Genomic DNA, 12,849 nt, shown 5'->3' with positions numbered 1-12,849 from the left:
GGAAGGACGAAGAAACAAGAGGTGGTGGAAATGAGAATCTCACGGGAGAAGAGGGAATGGTGAGCAGGGGAAGAGGTGGCACACGGTAAAGAGAGAGGAAATAGCAGGAACCAGAGTGGTAGGCTGCAGGAAAATTGGAAGACCGGAAAGAGGGAGGGCGGGAGGAAGCCAGCAGGAGCAAGCACAAGAGGAGAAAGTTGAAGTGGAGAAAGTGAAAGGAGGACAACAGCGCACTGAGAAGTAGTAGGCAAGTAGCTGCATATTAGTCTTCCATACAGTTCAGTGTAAGCACTTTAATGGAGGCAGAAAGCTACACCCTGACATCCAATGAGAGCATCAGGTGAGAGAGCAATACTCAAATGGGCTGAGCCAAAACTTGATGACTGAAGTCTGAGGCCAGTGGCCAAAAGAGGCTATTCAAACAAGTTGGTTTAAAGGGGTAGACCTAAAGCCCACTCCAAGTACAATAGAGACAATAGGTTCGCTTGACAGCTGTACTGTCAAAACCCACACTAAAATGTGGCAATTAATTTTTTGAAAAGAAAGGGGGAGTGGTTATGGTTTCCTTGGTTATGGAATTCAGAATGATCAAATAGACCCAATGAAAAACTTTTACATTACATGTAAAAATGACAACACTTAAGTCAGTTTTTCATATTGCAATACTGCACTCACACTTTCAAAAGTGTATGCCGTTAATCCGTCAAAATATATTTTCAGAATAAAAACCTCATTGTCTCTGTATGTGAAGGGTTCATATGTCTCATGTAACGCATGTCGTACTTTTTTATGCAAACAGGAAATGCTGTCACATGATTTGAAGTACATGTATCATACTCAGGTTGCAGATTGTTTTACACTACAATTCACTACGAATGGTCACCTGATGGGTTCAGACAAAAAATGTAAGAGGTTGACTCACCCACAAATTATCATGGCATGCTTCATCCTTGGCGACTTCCACACACGCATAAGACAGTGGCCATCTGGTGGACTCAACCTTAAAAGGAGTGTTTAAGATGTTTTAGATCAGGAATAGCAGTGGTCCAGGTGTAACATAAAAATATCTAAGGGTAGACCCAAAGGTTTACTTTTTATTTGCAGGTATCCTTGATATGATAAAGTGTGTAAGTGGGATATGGTGAACTACAATGATTCACCTAACCACATACGACTTCCAACATGTTTCGACTGGTATTAGAACATTGGAACGTTGGAAGCTCCTTTGAAAACAATGGAGTGCTCCGGGCTTATAATGGCTGGTATAAGCCCGGAGCTCCAACATTCCAATGTTTCTTTGTTCACAGCTCTGGCTGTGAACAAAGGCTTCAGGAAGCCCGAGGAGATTTCAATCCCCTCGCGCTCCCTGAAGGCTTTGTTTTATTTGTTAGAACATTCTGCCCTCTAGTGGCAGAATGTTCTAATAGCCTTATAGCCCTTCGACGCAGGGCTATACCGGCAATTAAAGTCCCGCTGCTTTGTTAAAGTCCCTCGCCTTCGGCTCGGGCCTTTAACGCTGCAGTGGGCCTTTAATAGCCGGTATAGACCACTACGGCGGGCTATAAGGCTATAATAAAGCCTGTATCTGTCAATGGTCTTCTGGGCTCAGGATCTCCCTGTGTAACTACTGCATACATTCCAGCCATGTGAATGAGGCATAGGGGCGGTTGTTGTTGTGGAGTTAATTGTTGCTAAGATCTTCCCAAAGCATAGTATGCCTTTATCCCTACTCGCAGGGCAGGCTTATGTGTAATAAAGAAAAGCAAAAATCCTTTTGTTACCATTGACTCCAATGTTTCTCCTGGGCCTCTATAATACCCTTACTTCTACAGGCTGTTGCATTCTAAAATGCATTAGGAACAGGTGCAGCTTCCTTCCACAGGCTGATTTGAGATCTGTCACGCAAACCAGGATTAATGTGAAATTATATTATTTCATAGTCCTCTCAGAATTTTATTTACACATAGTTTAAAAAGGAAGCATAAGGTAGAGACAATTATGTAATAAAACGTATTTTGAATGCCAAAAGAAGAGATTATGTAAATCCCCTATTCAAATACCTTCACAGGTTCCACTTAAAGATGCCATTTCAAAACGCTGCACCTTGCTGCCTTAGGGGCGTTCCTATTAACCATGTCCCTCCAAAACTTTTTTTTTTTCTCCTTTCTGATTCTCACCCATTTAAGTCATTCTCTGGACCTTCTTCTTCCAGAAACTACTTGAATCATGGTTAAGTGACTTTTCAGTAATTCTTTTTCAATATCTCTTACGGAAGCCTTTGTGTTTTTGGTGTTGTGTTGTAAATTAAATACAGATGCAATCCTAAGTCGTCAATCATTTACTGACTTTCCAAAATATTTCAAAGTACGCCTGAGCAAGTCGAAAATATGAAAGTGTGTCTATTCCAAGTTAATTTGCTTTATAGAAATTAACATATGTTTCAATCCGTCAATGTGGCTGTGTTTAGGTTTAAAATACGAAAATTAAAGGCTATTTATTGCTGCAAACTACATGTGGATTGCACATTTTTGGAACCAAGAACATTGAATGAACTGAGGCATATGGACTTTGATGTATAAACAACTGGTAGACATATGTTGTTATGAAAGTGCAGTCTCAACCTAGTACACACATTAATATATGACCTTGTGCTACCATCAGTCGATCGAGCCTTATTGCAACTGCGCTCATGCTAATTTGGCGCCATTTATTTAGGACCAAAGGAAACGATCAGGCAGGGCTCTGATTTAGGCCACAGCTGCTGTTTGTAAATACATCCCTACATCAATGCTTGTTATTTCACTTTTGATCTAGGGGCTGCAGGTTGGCCAGTTAGCTTGTTTGGCAGAGGGAGGGAGTAGAAAAAAATGCGGGGAAAGACGGCCATCTTTGTGAGGGAAGAATGCAGCCCGTCTCATGTCACATTACAAGTACGATCTCGATGAGGTATTTAGTAGTGCATTGCGGCCCCCACACTATCTGCAAATTTGCGCGGCAAGCACATCCTTTTAGTTGAGAAAGCAAAGAAATACGTTCTAATAGTTCTAATAATTACTGTGCCGCAGGTAATGATTTTGTTGACGAGGTTTAAATTACGCATCTCGTTTACTTTAGTTATGAATGAGTCTGTCAGCGGCAATTGGCAAAGCGAGACGCAGAAGGGCTGCAGGATCACTGGTAATTCGTTGCCATCTGCAAAGTGGAATACCAGCCTTTAGGGGCTATAGATCTCTTGACGCTGTTTGACTTCTTTTTGAAAAGAAAGTTTATACGTTTTAAGGTTTTTAAAGGATTTTCCATCTTTTGGTGGTAGTGCGTGCATTTTTGGGTGCCTCCGCCCAATGCGCTAATTACCCCACCAGCGTACTTGTCTGTGTCACAAGCAGAGGTCGTGCTGCTGAAGTTTACGACTATAGGTGGCACTCCCAACCTTTTACCAGAAACATGTGTTTCTTCAAGCTTCAACACTCTATAGTGGAAGCAAACCATCACGTTTTTATAAGGCAAATCTGGATAACAGCCTGAAAGGACCAACTTACACGAGGACAGAGCAGGATTCGTAATAGGGCAGTGTGGGGGGCGGGGGGGGGGGGCAGTTCTGTGGTCTACTGAACTGACATGTATGCTAACGCAGCCTTCGCTGCACTCAAATGTTGACAGTCTGGTTTTTAGCATCGGTGCCAGTTATTAAGGGGCAAACCTGGTGGGCCCGATAAAGTTGAGGTGTTTTGTAGCCCCCGTAGCTACAAAAAAACTGTCCACTTTGCCCAGTTCGGAATCGCTAACAATCACCTATAACAGGCGTTCCATAATGTTTGATGGTACTTGCTTGTGTTTGAGACCTATTGTGACGACATTCATTGGAAGGACCCTTTAAAGCCTTCAGTGAGGTTGCTTGTTGTGTAGTGGTGGCGGTCTTAGGCAGGTGATTGCCCTGTCAATCGTCCTATTGGTAGGGACTAGGTAGAACCAGAATAGAGTGGGACAGAGCAGCTCAGACGCCTCCAGTCCATAGGCTGAATGAAAGAGATGAGTCCTCAGACACCTGTCAATCTTTAGGATCCCGCCTCTGTAACCTGATCTGGGGGGCGGGCAGTGCAGAGAGATGCATTCTGTGTTCCTTTTCGCGCTTTGGTTGATTCTACATTGCAGAGTGATTGTCGCCACTGCTTAAGTGGCTTGAAAGAGTGTTGTAGTCAGTTTCTGCATTACTTATCGCTCTTTGTAAATAGTTTCTTTTTATTTTCCCATCTGCTTGGACATGATCCTACAGTTATATCGACTTGAAACAGACCTTGGGTTTTGCAGTCTTTCTACCTTTTGGCCATTTTCCTGATACGTCGTCTCAATTGCTTTAGATTCTCAGTGTACTCCTGGTCCCTTCTAGTGCAGGAGAGCGTGAATCACCATGCCAAGTATAGCATGATAGTATGCGTCTGCCTTTTTGTTGATGTCCAATTACAAGTTATACAACAAATTACTGGTGGTGGGGGGGGGGGGGGGGGTCTTAAGTGCTCCCAATGTGTATATTTCCGAAAGATCATTTTATAATATTTTGTTTTTTTCTTGCTTGAATTTTACTGGATAATGCTCGGTGGGTAATGCCTGAAGTAAATTATTTTCTCTACTCTGGCTCCTTCTGCTTGCATTTGACTGTAGATAGCATTTATTGACACCCTGGTCTTAGGCCGCTTGGCAAATCATAATCCTTTGTTGCTGTTTTTTAACCCATGTTACAGTTTTTGTTTTTATGTTTTTTCCAGTCCTAATGCAATATTACGGCTACGATTCAATCATTTTGCAACTGAATGCAGCTGGGACCACGTGTACGTCTATGATGGTGATTCCATCTATGCACCGCTTATAGCTGTCCTAAGGTAAGTGTCCCTGTATTTTCGATTCCTCATCATTGCTTTATTGATAGTGGCATGCCGTGAAGGGGTCAGTTTCTCTTTCAGGGGGAGGATCTCTACGGTTGATCCAAAATGTGACTGTCTGTACATACCTCAATCCAACAGGTGCAGTAAATGTTATCTTTTGCATACAGTGCTTTGTACAGATTATTCAGGGGTTTGAAGCAGCCACGATTTAGACTGCAGTGAGATCTAAAACTCATAATTATAAACCTCCGCCTTCACCCCCTAACGCCAACATATGCACCTAGCGATTGCTGTCAACCCCATTGTTTAGTTGACCCTGAAAATCTAGAAAATATTACAGAAGGACAATAGTCACCTCAAATCACTGCAGCTCCTATTCCAGCCTTCTTTACTTAAGAAAGAATCTTGAATTGAGTCAACTGATCCAGCCATCCTAATCCCCCTCCCTACTACTGTTGTGTCATTCATTCACCTATCGCCGCTTCTCACATGCAGGTGATGGAATGGACACCCTTCTTCTACTCTCAGTTAAGAGTCCCTCTTAATAGGCAAAAGGGACATGGTAACTAAAGCTAAATGAAAACAATCTCCATTTTGTGCTCGCACTATATTTCTATTAATCAGTTCTTTCTCCAATCAATTAAAATGCACTGAATACATTCCTTGATCACCAAGCTGTACTACCAAATATGACTGTCTCCTTATTTTTTTTTACAAAACATTATATTTATTTAAATAATTCCAACCAATGTAATTGTAATTTTGTCCACAGTATACAAATCAATCAAAATATAATACAATAAAAGTTCTAACACCCCATAGTTTCTTTAAAACCCATCATGATGCTCACTGGAATATTTCTAGAACAAATCTTCTATTGCTTGTAGACACCCTAGACAAACCATTTATGGTACATATACATAAAATGTTAAAAACAAATCATTGTAATACATCAAAATACATTTACTAGATAAGTCCTACATTTTATATATAAAAATTATGTTGACGCTGTGTTTCGGCGGTTCCTGGAGTCAATCACCACCTTCTTCAGGACAAATTCAAAGTATGTTAAAAACGTGGTTATAAAAAACATTCGTTAATAAAGGAGACAAAAAGAAACCCAATCAATTCAAAACTTTAAACTCATTATCATGTACCTCTTAATTTAATTCAGTGCAGTCTATTGACTCCCATTGTATACTGAGTGGGGTATGTTAATATATTTAAAGAACCTTTCTTATAAGGCAGTCCGACTTTTTCCAAAATTGTTGGCTAACATTATTGATCAACAGAAATACTTATAAAAAAAACTCATGTTATGTCAATATGGTAACCCTTTATTGTGTCCTGATAATAATACCCAGGGTTGGTTGAGTAATAAATACCTTTCTTTGGATTCTGTTCCCTCTTTCTTTCAGGGGCTTATTCCAATTCATCCTTGACTACACACCTCAGCTGCAACGCCCTAGAGGTGCGGTCAGCCTTGTGGAGGCAGACTACTCCTGCATAGCTAATATCCCGCCTGCTCGCGAAAAACAGTGCCTGGGGCAGGGGGAAGCTTTGTCCTCGAGTGGGGGACAAGTTCCTTTGTCCAGTGGCGCCATTGAAGCCTTTGAGGCTCACCGCTGCACCGGTCTAATCACTTGCCATCCCGTGTGGACGGAGGTGTCACCTTCTTCTCACACAGGTCTTATTCTCTGGCATCTGGGAGTGGCACACACTTCCCAGCATGAGGTCAGGCTCCTGTCTTGGTGGCAAACCTTCGAAAAAGCCTGCCAAGGCACGAGAACACTGGATTAATTTGGTGGACTCTGACTAAAGTGCCACCTAGTTACATGCTGGTTAAACCTCGACACCAACATCGTGTCAGGGGTTAAAATATAGATAATGCCCATATGCCAGCCCATGTTATCCTATTGACAAACGGTCACTTGCAGTAGAATTACGATTATAATGCTACCACAGGGCAATATATGCTTGCACATATATTGTCACACATATAATATAATGCACCCTGCCTCCTGACCTATAGGCAGCCTGCCTTAGGGATGACTGACATCTATTAAATGCATCAAGGTGACCCTGTCACACATGGTGTGTGCAGTGTCAAACTCAAGCAGGCAAGCTGCTCGTGCAGGGCTGACATGGCAGACCTGCAGACTTTGGTTTTACTCTGGTCACTCAGAATGGCATAATCAGTGCTGCAGCCATGGTACTCCTTTTGCATCTCTTCCTGGGTACTACTGGCACCCTATTCTAGGGCTTTATAGGGTTGTAAAAGTACTTGCCAATTGGATGTACCAATTCACATTTACAGTTCAAGGAAAAGAGCCTGGTAAGCAGGGCCCAGCACACTCTCAGATCAATTACCACAGCATCTAGTAGTTCAAAATGGGGCAGAAAATGTGGGGGCATCAGCAAGCAGCCCAGTATACTATAGAGGGCATCCCCCAGGTCCCCCTTCTAGTATCTACTTCCTCTCTCAGTACACAATTCTTCCTTCATACGTTAACAAAAACTGTCACGTGAACTTGTTTGTCAGCTAGCCCCTCTTAGACACTCAAACTTCTATTGCCATGCATACTTTTTCAATTTCTTGCCATACAGATGGTCTGTATCCTCCTCTATCTTTTGGAAAGGAATCCTATCCATACTCTATACTTATCAACAAGGACGACTATACCCACCTCCACCTAGATCTCCACAATACTTCTTCCTACCCCTGGAGAATACCTTCAGCCTTTCCAACTAAGCTCTAGCCACAGTGGCGTCTTCCTACAGATCCTAAGCAGGCTAGTTCACTGTGCAAAATACATTGCTCACGTTTATTCTCATTAACTCTTCACCATCAAAACAGCCCCTCAACACCACCTCCTTATGCCTTCTACCTTAAGCACCTTTCGAATATCATGCCCACCAGTCATCATGAATTCCATCAGCTCTCCTAGTCCCTGATTGCGTAGCTGACATATTGAACAATTGTATCATCATGCACTAAACCAACTTATCACTGCCAACTCCACAATTCTGGTTATGGCCAACATGATGTATATCGTTTTTTTGTTCTATTCCCTCTGTAAAATGAGTCTTGCTCAAAAGCTGCAAGTGAATAAATGAATTGATGCCAGTGCTCGAGACTATATTGGGCACAAGCACAATTTATTTATTATAATGATTTCCTGTACTCTGACTCGAGCAAACAGTAATTTATTATGAGGTGGTGCTCAAATCGCCCCCCCCCCCCACATACTAGCTTGCCATTTTCCATGAATCGATTCAATGTGTTCGCAATTTATTTTGGCATCATGTTCCAATGTATCTCCCATCATATGACTGTTAATGCCATCCAGTGCACAGGGGTTCCGTGCTAAGTACCTGTCAATTGAATTTTATGCTTTGGTATTACCCAAGCCTTTCAATGCCATCATGTACCTAGGTAAGCCCTATCATTTGTTAGTCAGTACCACTATGTACTAAGGTGTTTCCATATGCCAGTCGTTTCGGTCATGTGCCTGGGTATTCCCAGCAATTATTTGGTCTGTGCCATTGTGTGCGCTGGTGCCCTATGTGGAAGTCAGTGCCATCTTGTGCCTAGTTGTTCTCCATATGCCATTCAGTGCTTTATACTACCCAAATGTAAAACAACTGGTCCTGCAATGAAGTAAAGACCTTGTAAATCTTGTCAACCGATACCAAAATATGGGTGCGGTTCCGGTTGAATCGAACAGGGTGATTATCAGACCTTTAATGAAGAAACTCACTTTAAAGACTGACAACTAAAATACGTTTCATCCCATATCCCTCCTTCCATATCTTCTCAAATGCTTAAGAAAACAGTTTTTACCAAGTTACCAGAAATTACAGAGGGGAATGGTTTTAAGCACATTTTTAGGCACCCCTTTTAAGCTCATTTTAGACCTGGCATTGCCACTTAACTAGAGGTTTGGCCTGCAGGTGCTGTTGCAACTCTGATTTTATTAGATGTTGGCTGCCTTCGACACTATCAACAATGTTGCCTTGATTTTAAGGTGGTTGCGAGGTACTGTACTTAGATCAAATCCTTCCTGTTCGACAGGCTAAAGCCTGGCCTTGGTTATTCCTCAATGTTTGAATTTGTCACTGGTTTATTTAACATATGCATGCAGACTCTCACCTATCTTCTCCATCAAGAGGGACCCCACTGTTGTATGCACGCTGATGATTCTCATCTGACACCCAAGGAGGAGTCAAACTGTTAATGTCCCTCCACATTCCACGGGTTCACAGTCTAGTCCAGTCGCCTTTGGACTATAGGAATTCCATCTATTTTGCTGCTCCAGAAAAGCTGTTTAACCATCTACAACTTCTTTAAAATGCACTAGTGTGTTTAATGACTGGCCCATCTAGAAGAGATCATGGCTCCTGGGATCTACAGACACTCTATTGGTTGCCTGATCATAAGAGAGGGTTTATAACTCTATGACTATTATTCATAATGCAATTCTTTGACTGCTTCACTGATACTTGTCTGCTTTCAGATCTTCCAGTCAGCCTTATTGACAGTTTCCAAAACAAAAGTTGTATCGTCCACTCTGGCGGCAGGAGGGTTTTGTTGCTGCTGATAAAGCTGGGTTCTCTTCTTATAAAACTTAAAGCTCAGTTGTCTCTCTTGAACTTAAGAAAGTTGTTCAAAATCTAGTTAAAAGCATTTCGTTTGTAAATCATTTAGTTGAACACATTAAGCGTTTCACTTGAAAAACCTTTAGTTTGAAAAAAGTTTGAAATTCAAACTTTACATGTCCAATTTGGTTAGGACTGTAGTTGGAGTTGTGAATCTGCATGGTTAGTCATGAAAGGACAAGCAAAGAGCTACTTTGAGGTAATGGCCAGATTTAGATTGTTAAAACACAATCAGATTTAAAAACAATGTAATCTTTTGATAACCATTATTCACACAATTTGATAGTTGATATAAACAACCTAATTTGTTTACATTACACAAAAAAGTTTATTACTTAGTTTAAATGTATGACATTTTCAAAGTGATATATGTTGAATAGTCTTTACTGTGGATATTATGGAATTTAAAAGCAAATGTTTGTCATTGCTTGTTTTGTAATAAATGCATCTCAAATTAACATTTTGCAACTTTCAACTCTGAGACCTCATGGGTAGAGGAGCAGTGATGTGCCCCTCCTGAAAAGGGTAGGAGGTAATGTTGTGGATCTCTAGTCCACTAATGACTCGCGGGCAACTCTGGTGGGCTCTAATCCCAATGACCTCTAGAATGAACCTACCCTGGTCTGCCGATTAAGATTGCAACACTGCCTTCTTCTGAATCAAAATACTAATGTCCTCCTGTTTCTTACTTGGATAGATTGGTGAAATAAAGTGGCAGAGTCAGGAAATACAAAAATACTCCTTTTATTTGAAGTGCCAGGAATGAGCCCACTGGTGACAGCAAACATGTCCTGCTCACATGAAGTCAAACTGAAGATAAGAATCCTAAACACTAACATTCCCTATGACATGGTAAACATTCTACAAGTGACAAGTTGATGACATAAGAGCACACTGAAACGTGGAACAATAGCCATACCACATGCTCCTTTCAAAACAAACAAAACAAAAATAAAGATAATAACAAAATAGAAGAAACTAATCCAAAACATAATCTTCAAATTTCCTAGGTAACTCCACATTCCTCTTGTAAGACGAAGTGGAAACTTTATCTTTATCAGTGGTAGCTTCTGTTGAAGATGTCAAACCTTCATCCTTTTCAAGAGAAAAATTAACTTGAAATTCAATAACTCTACCACCAAAGATTTCAGCTTGTGGACCTGTTTTCAAGGAAGATGAATTTGTGTTGTTATCACCAAACCACACATAGGAATCCCACAACTGAGCCTTTGTTCCACCACTCTGTCCTTTAACCAAACAGCAGAATTAGAAATATTATTGACTTGAATGGGATCAGAGAATTTGGAAGAACCTTTGCGCTGTAAGACTCGTTTGGCAATGCAAACCCAGTCTCCTTCTTTGATAACTTTAGCTTTGACTCTATGACAAGAATCATGATGCAACTTTCCCTTGACTTGTGCCTTGACATTATTCTCTTTTGCTCTAGCAATTGCTGCATCAAGAGAAACGTTTCTTTTGGAGTTACAAAATTCGGCTGTAACAGCTGTCAAACCTAGTCTCCCCCTCATAAGAAAATAAAGAGAAATTCCTGTAACTGAATGTGGAGTAGTGTGGTAGCTCCACAGCTTTTCCTTAAGAAAACTGAAAACGTCCGAATTACTTTCCAACGCAGTTTGGATGCCCTCCTTAAAGAATCTGTTAGCCCCCTCACCTTGTCCATTGGCTTTAGGGCAATACAGAGGTGCTCTCTCTGAAACAATACCACATTTTTAAAAAAAATGACAACATTTTGTAGGAAACAAATTGTACACCATTGTCGGGCATCAATATTCTAGGAGGACCCTCCACATGAAAAATATCATCCAAATATTTGATAACTTCCTCTGTGTTGGGATTCTCCATAAAAGTGTAGTAAATTCATTTAGAAAATTATCCACAACATTTAAAAATCTGTTAAGTCTGCCCAAACAATCAAACAGACCCTAAAAATCAATAGATATCTTCTCCCAAGGTGCCTTTGGAGCTTCATGTAAACGTAAAGGTTCAGCAGAAACTTTCCAATGCCTACCAGAAAGAACACAAACTCTACACTTGTCAACATGAAATTCCACACAAGCATCCGTCCCAGGCCACCAGTAGTGTTGCCTAAGGATTTTCTTTGTATTGGACACACCAAGATACCCGGAATGTGCCAACTCAACAAGCTTACCTCTGATACCAATGGGAGGAACAAATAAATCCTGTCTCATAGAATGTCATTTTCAATAGCCAACTCTCTAGAAACCTGCCCAAAACTACGCAAGTCAGGATCAATATTTCTACTAGGAGGCCAACCATTCACAACATATTGCTTAACTTTGAGCAGACCTTCATCTTTAGCCACCAGGCTTAACCACTCACTCTCTGAGATGACAGCAGTGCATGAACTAAGAACTAAGAACATCGACCATAGCAACCACACACTCATGCTGATCTGTAACAGAGTCATCTCCACTCTCTGTAGGAGGCAATCTAGATAAACATTCAGCTGTAAGAGTTTTGCCACCAGAAATGTGTTTAATCTGAAATTTTAATTATTTGGGCCTGGCTATGAGCCTGATAAGTCTAGAAGAAGCATTCCCTGAATGAACACCATCCATCATGTAGACTAAGGGTTTGTGGTCAGTAACCAAAACAAAAGGACGGCCCCACAAAATTTTCTTAAACTTTTCAACCACCCAGACACAAGCCAGTACTTCCTTCTCTATAGTTCTAATGTGTAACTCAGCACCTCTAATGGCTCTGGAAATAAATGAAATAACCCTTTCTTTGCCACAGACAAACTGAGTGAAAACAGCACCCAAGCCAATGGTACTCGCGTCAACCGTTACAAAAGAATCACCTTCAGGATCAAACGTGTTAAGACCAGGAGCTTGCATAACAAACCTCTTGACTTGATCAAATGTTTCATCATGCTCTGCCGTCCAACCAAAGAAACTCCTTTCTTTAACAGTTGCCTCAAAGGTTCAAGAAAAAAAAATGAAGGTCACAGTGGGCCGGCATGCCAACTCGTCGCCATTGAAATAAAGTGGCAGAGTCAGGAAATACAAAAATACTCCTTTTATTTGAAGTGCCAGGAATGAGCCCACTGGTGACAGCAAACACGTCCTGCTCACATGAAGTCCAACTGAAGATAAGAATCCTAAACACTGACATTCCCTGGTAAACATTCTACAAGTGACAAGTGTATGACATAAGAGCATACTGAAACGTGGAACAATAGCCATACCACAATTGGTTTCTAGTTTTCTCTCACATCATATTTCATACTTTTATTCATTTGTGCGACTCTTCGAAGAATGCCCCCAAA

General features: G+C 41.1%; 1 protein-coding gene across 2 annotated transcripts in view; it reads left to right on the top strand.

Annotated features, from left to right (window-relative positions):
* ATRNL1 (attractin like 1) overlaps positions 1 to 12,849 on the top strand; it is a 2,333,760-nt gene that overhangs the window by 306,781 nt on the left and 2,014,130 nt on the right. For both annotated transcript variants that reach the window (XM_085603276.1, XM_085603277.1), the window contains exon 3: positions 4,764 to 4,877. In XM_085603276.1, the coding sequence (XP_085459402.1) occupies positions 4,764 to 4,877 (114 nt within the window). The remainder of the gene's footprint in view (positions 1 to 4,763; positions 4,878 to 12,849) is intronic.

This window comes from Triturus cristatus, chromosome 1_2, assembly GCF_964204655.1.
Source record: "Triturus cristatus chromosome 1_2, aTriCri1.1, whole genome shotgun sequence".
Classification (NCBI taxonomy): domain Eukaryota; kingdom Metazoa; phylum Chordata; class Amphibia; order Caudata; family Salamandridae; genus Triturus; species Triturus cristatus.
This window is presented reverse-complemented; position numbering and strand designations above follow the sequence as displayed.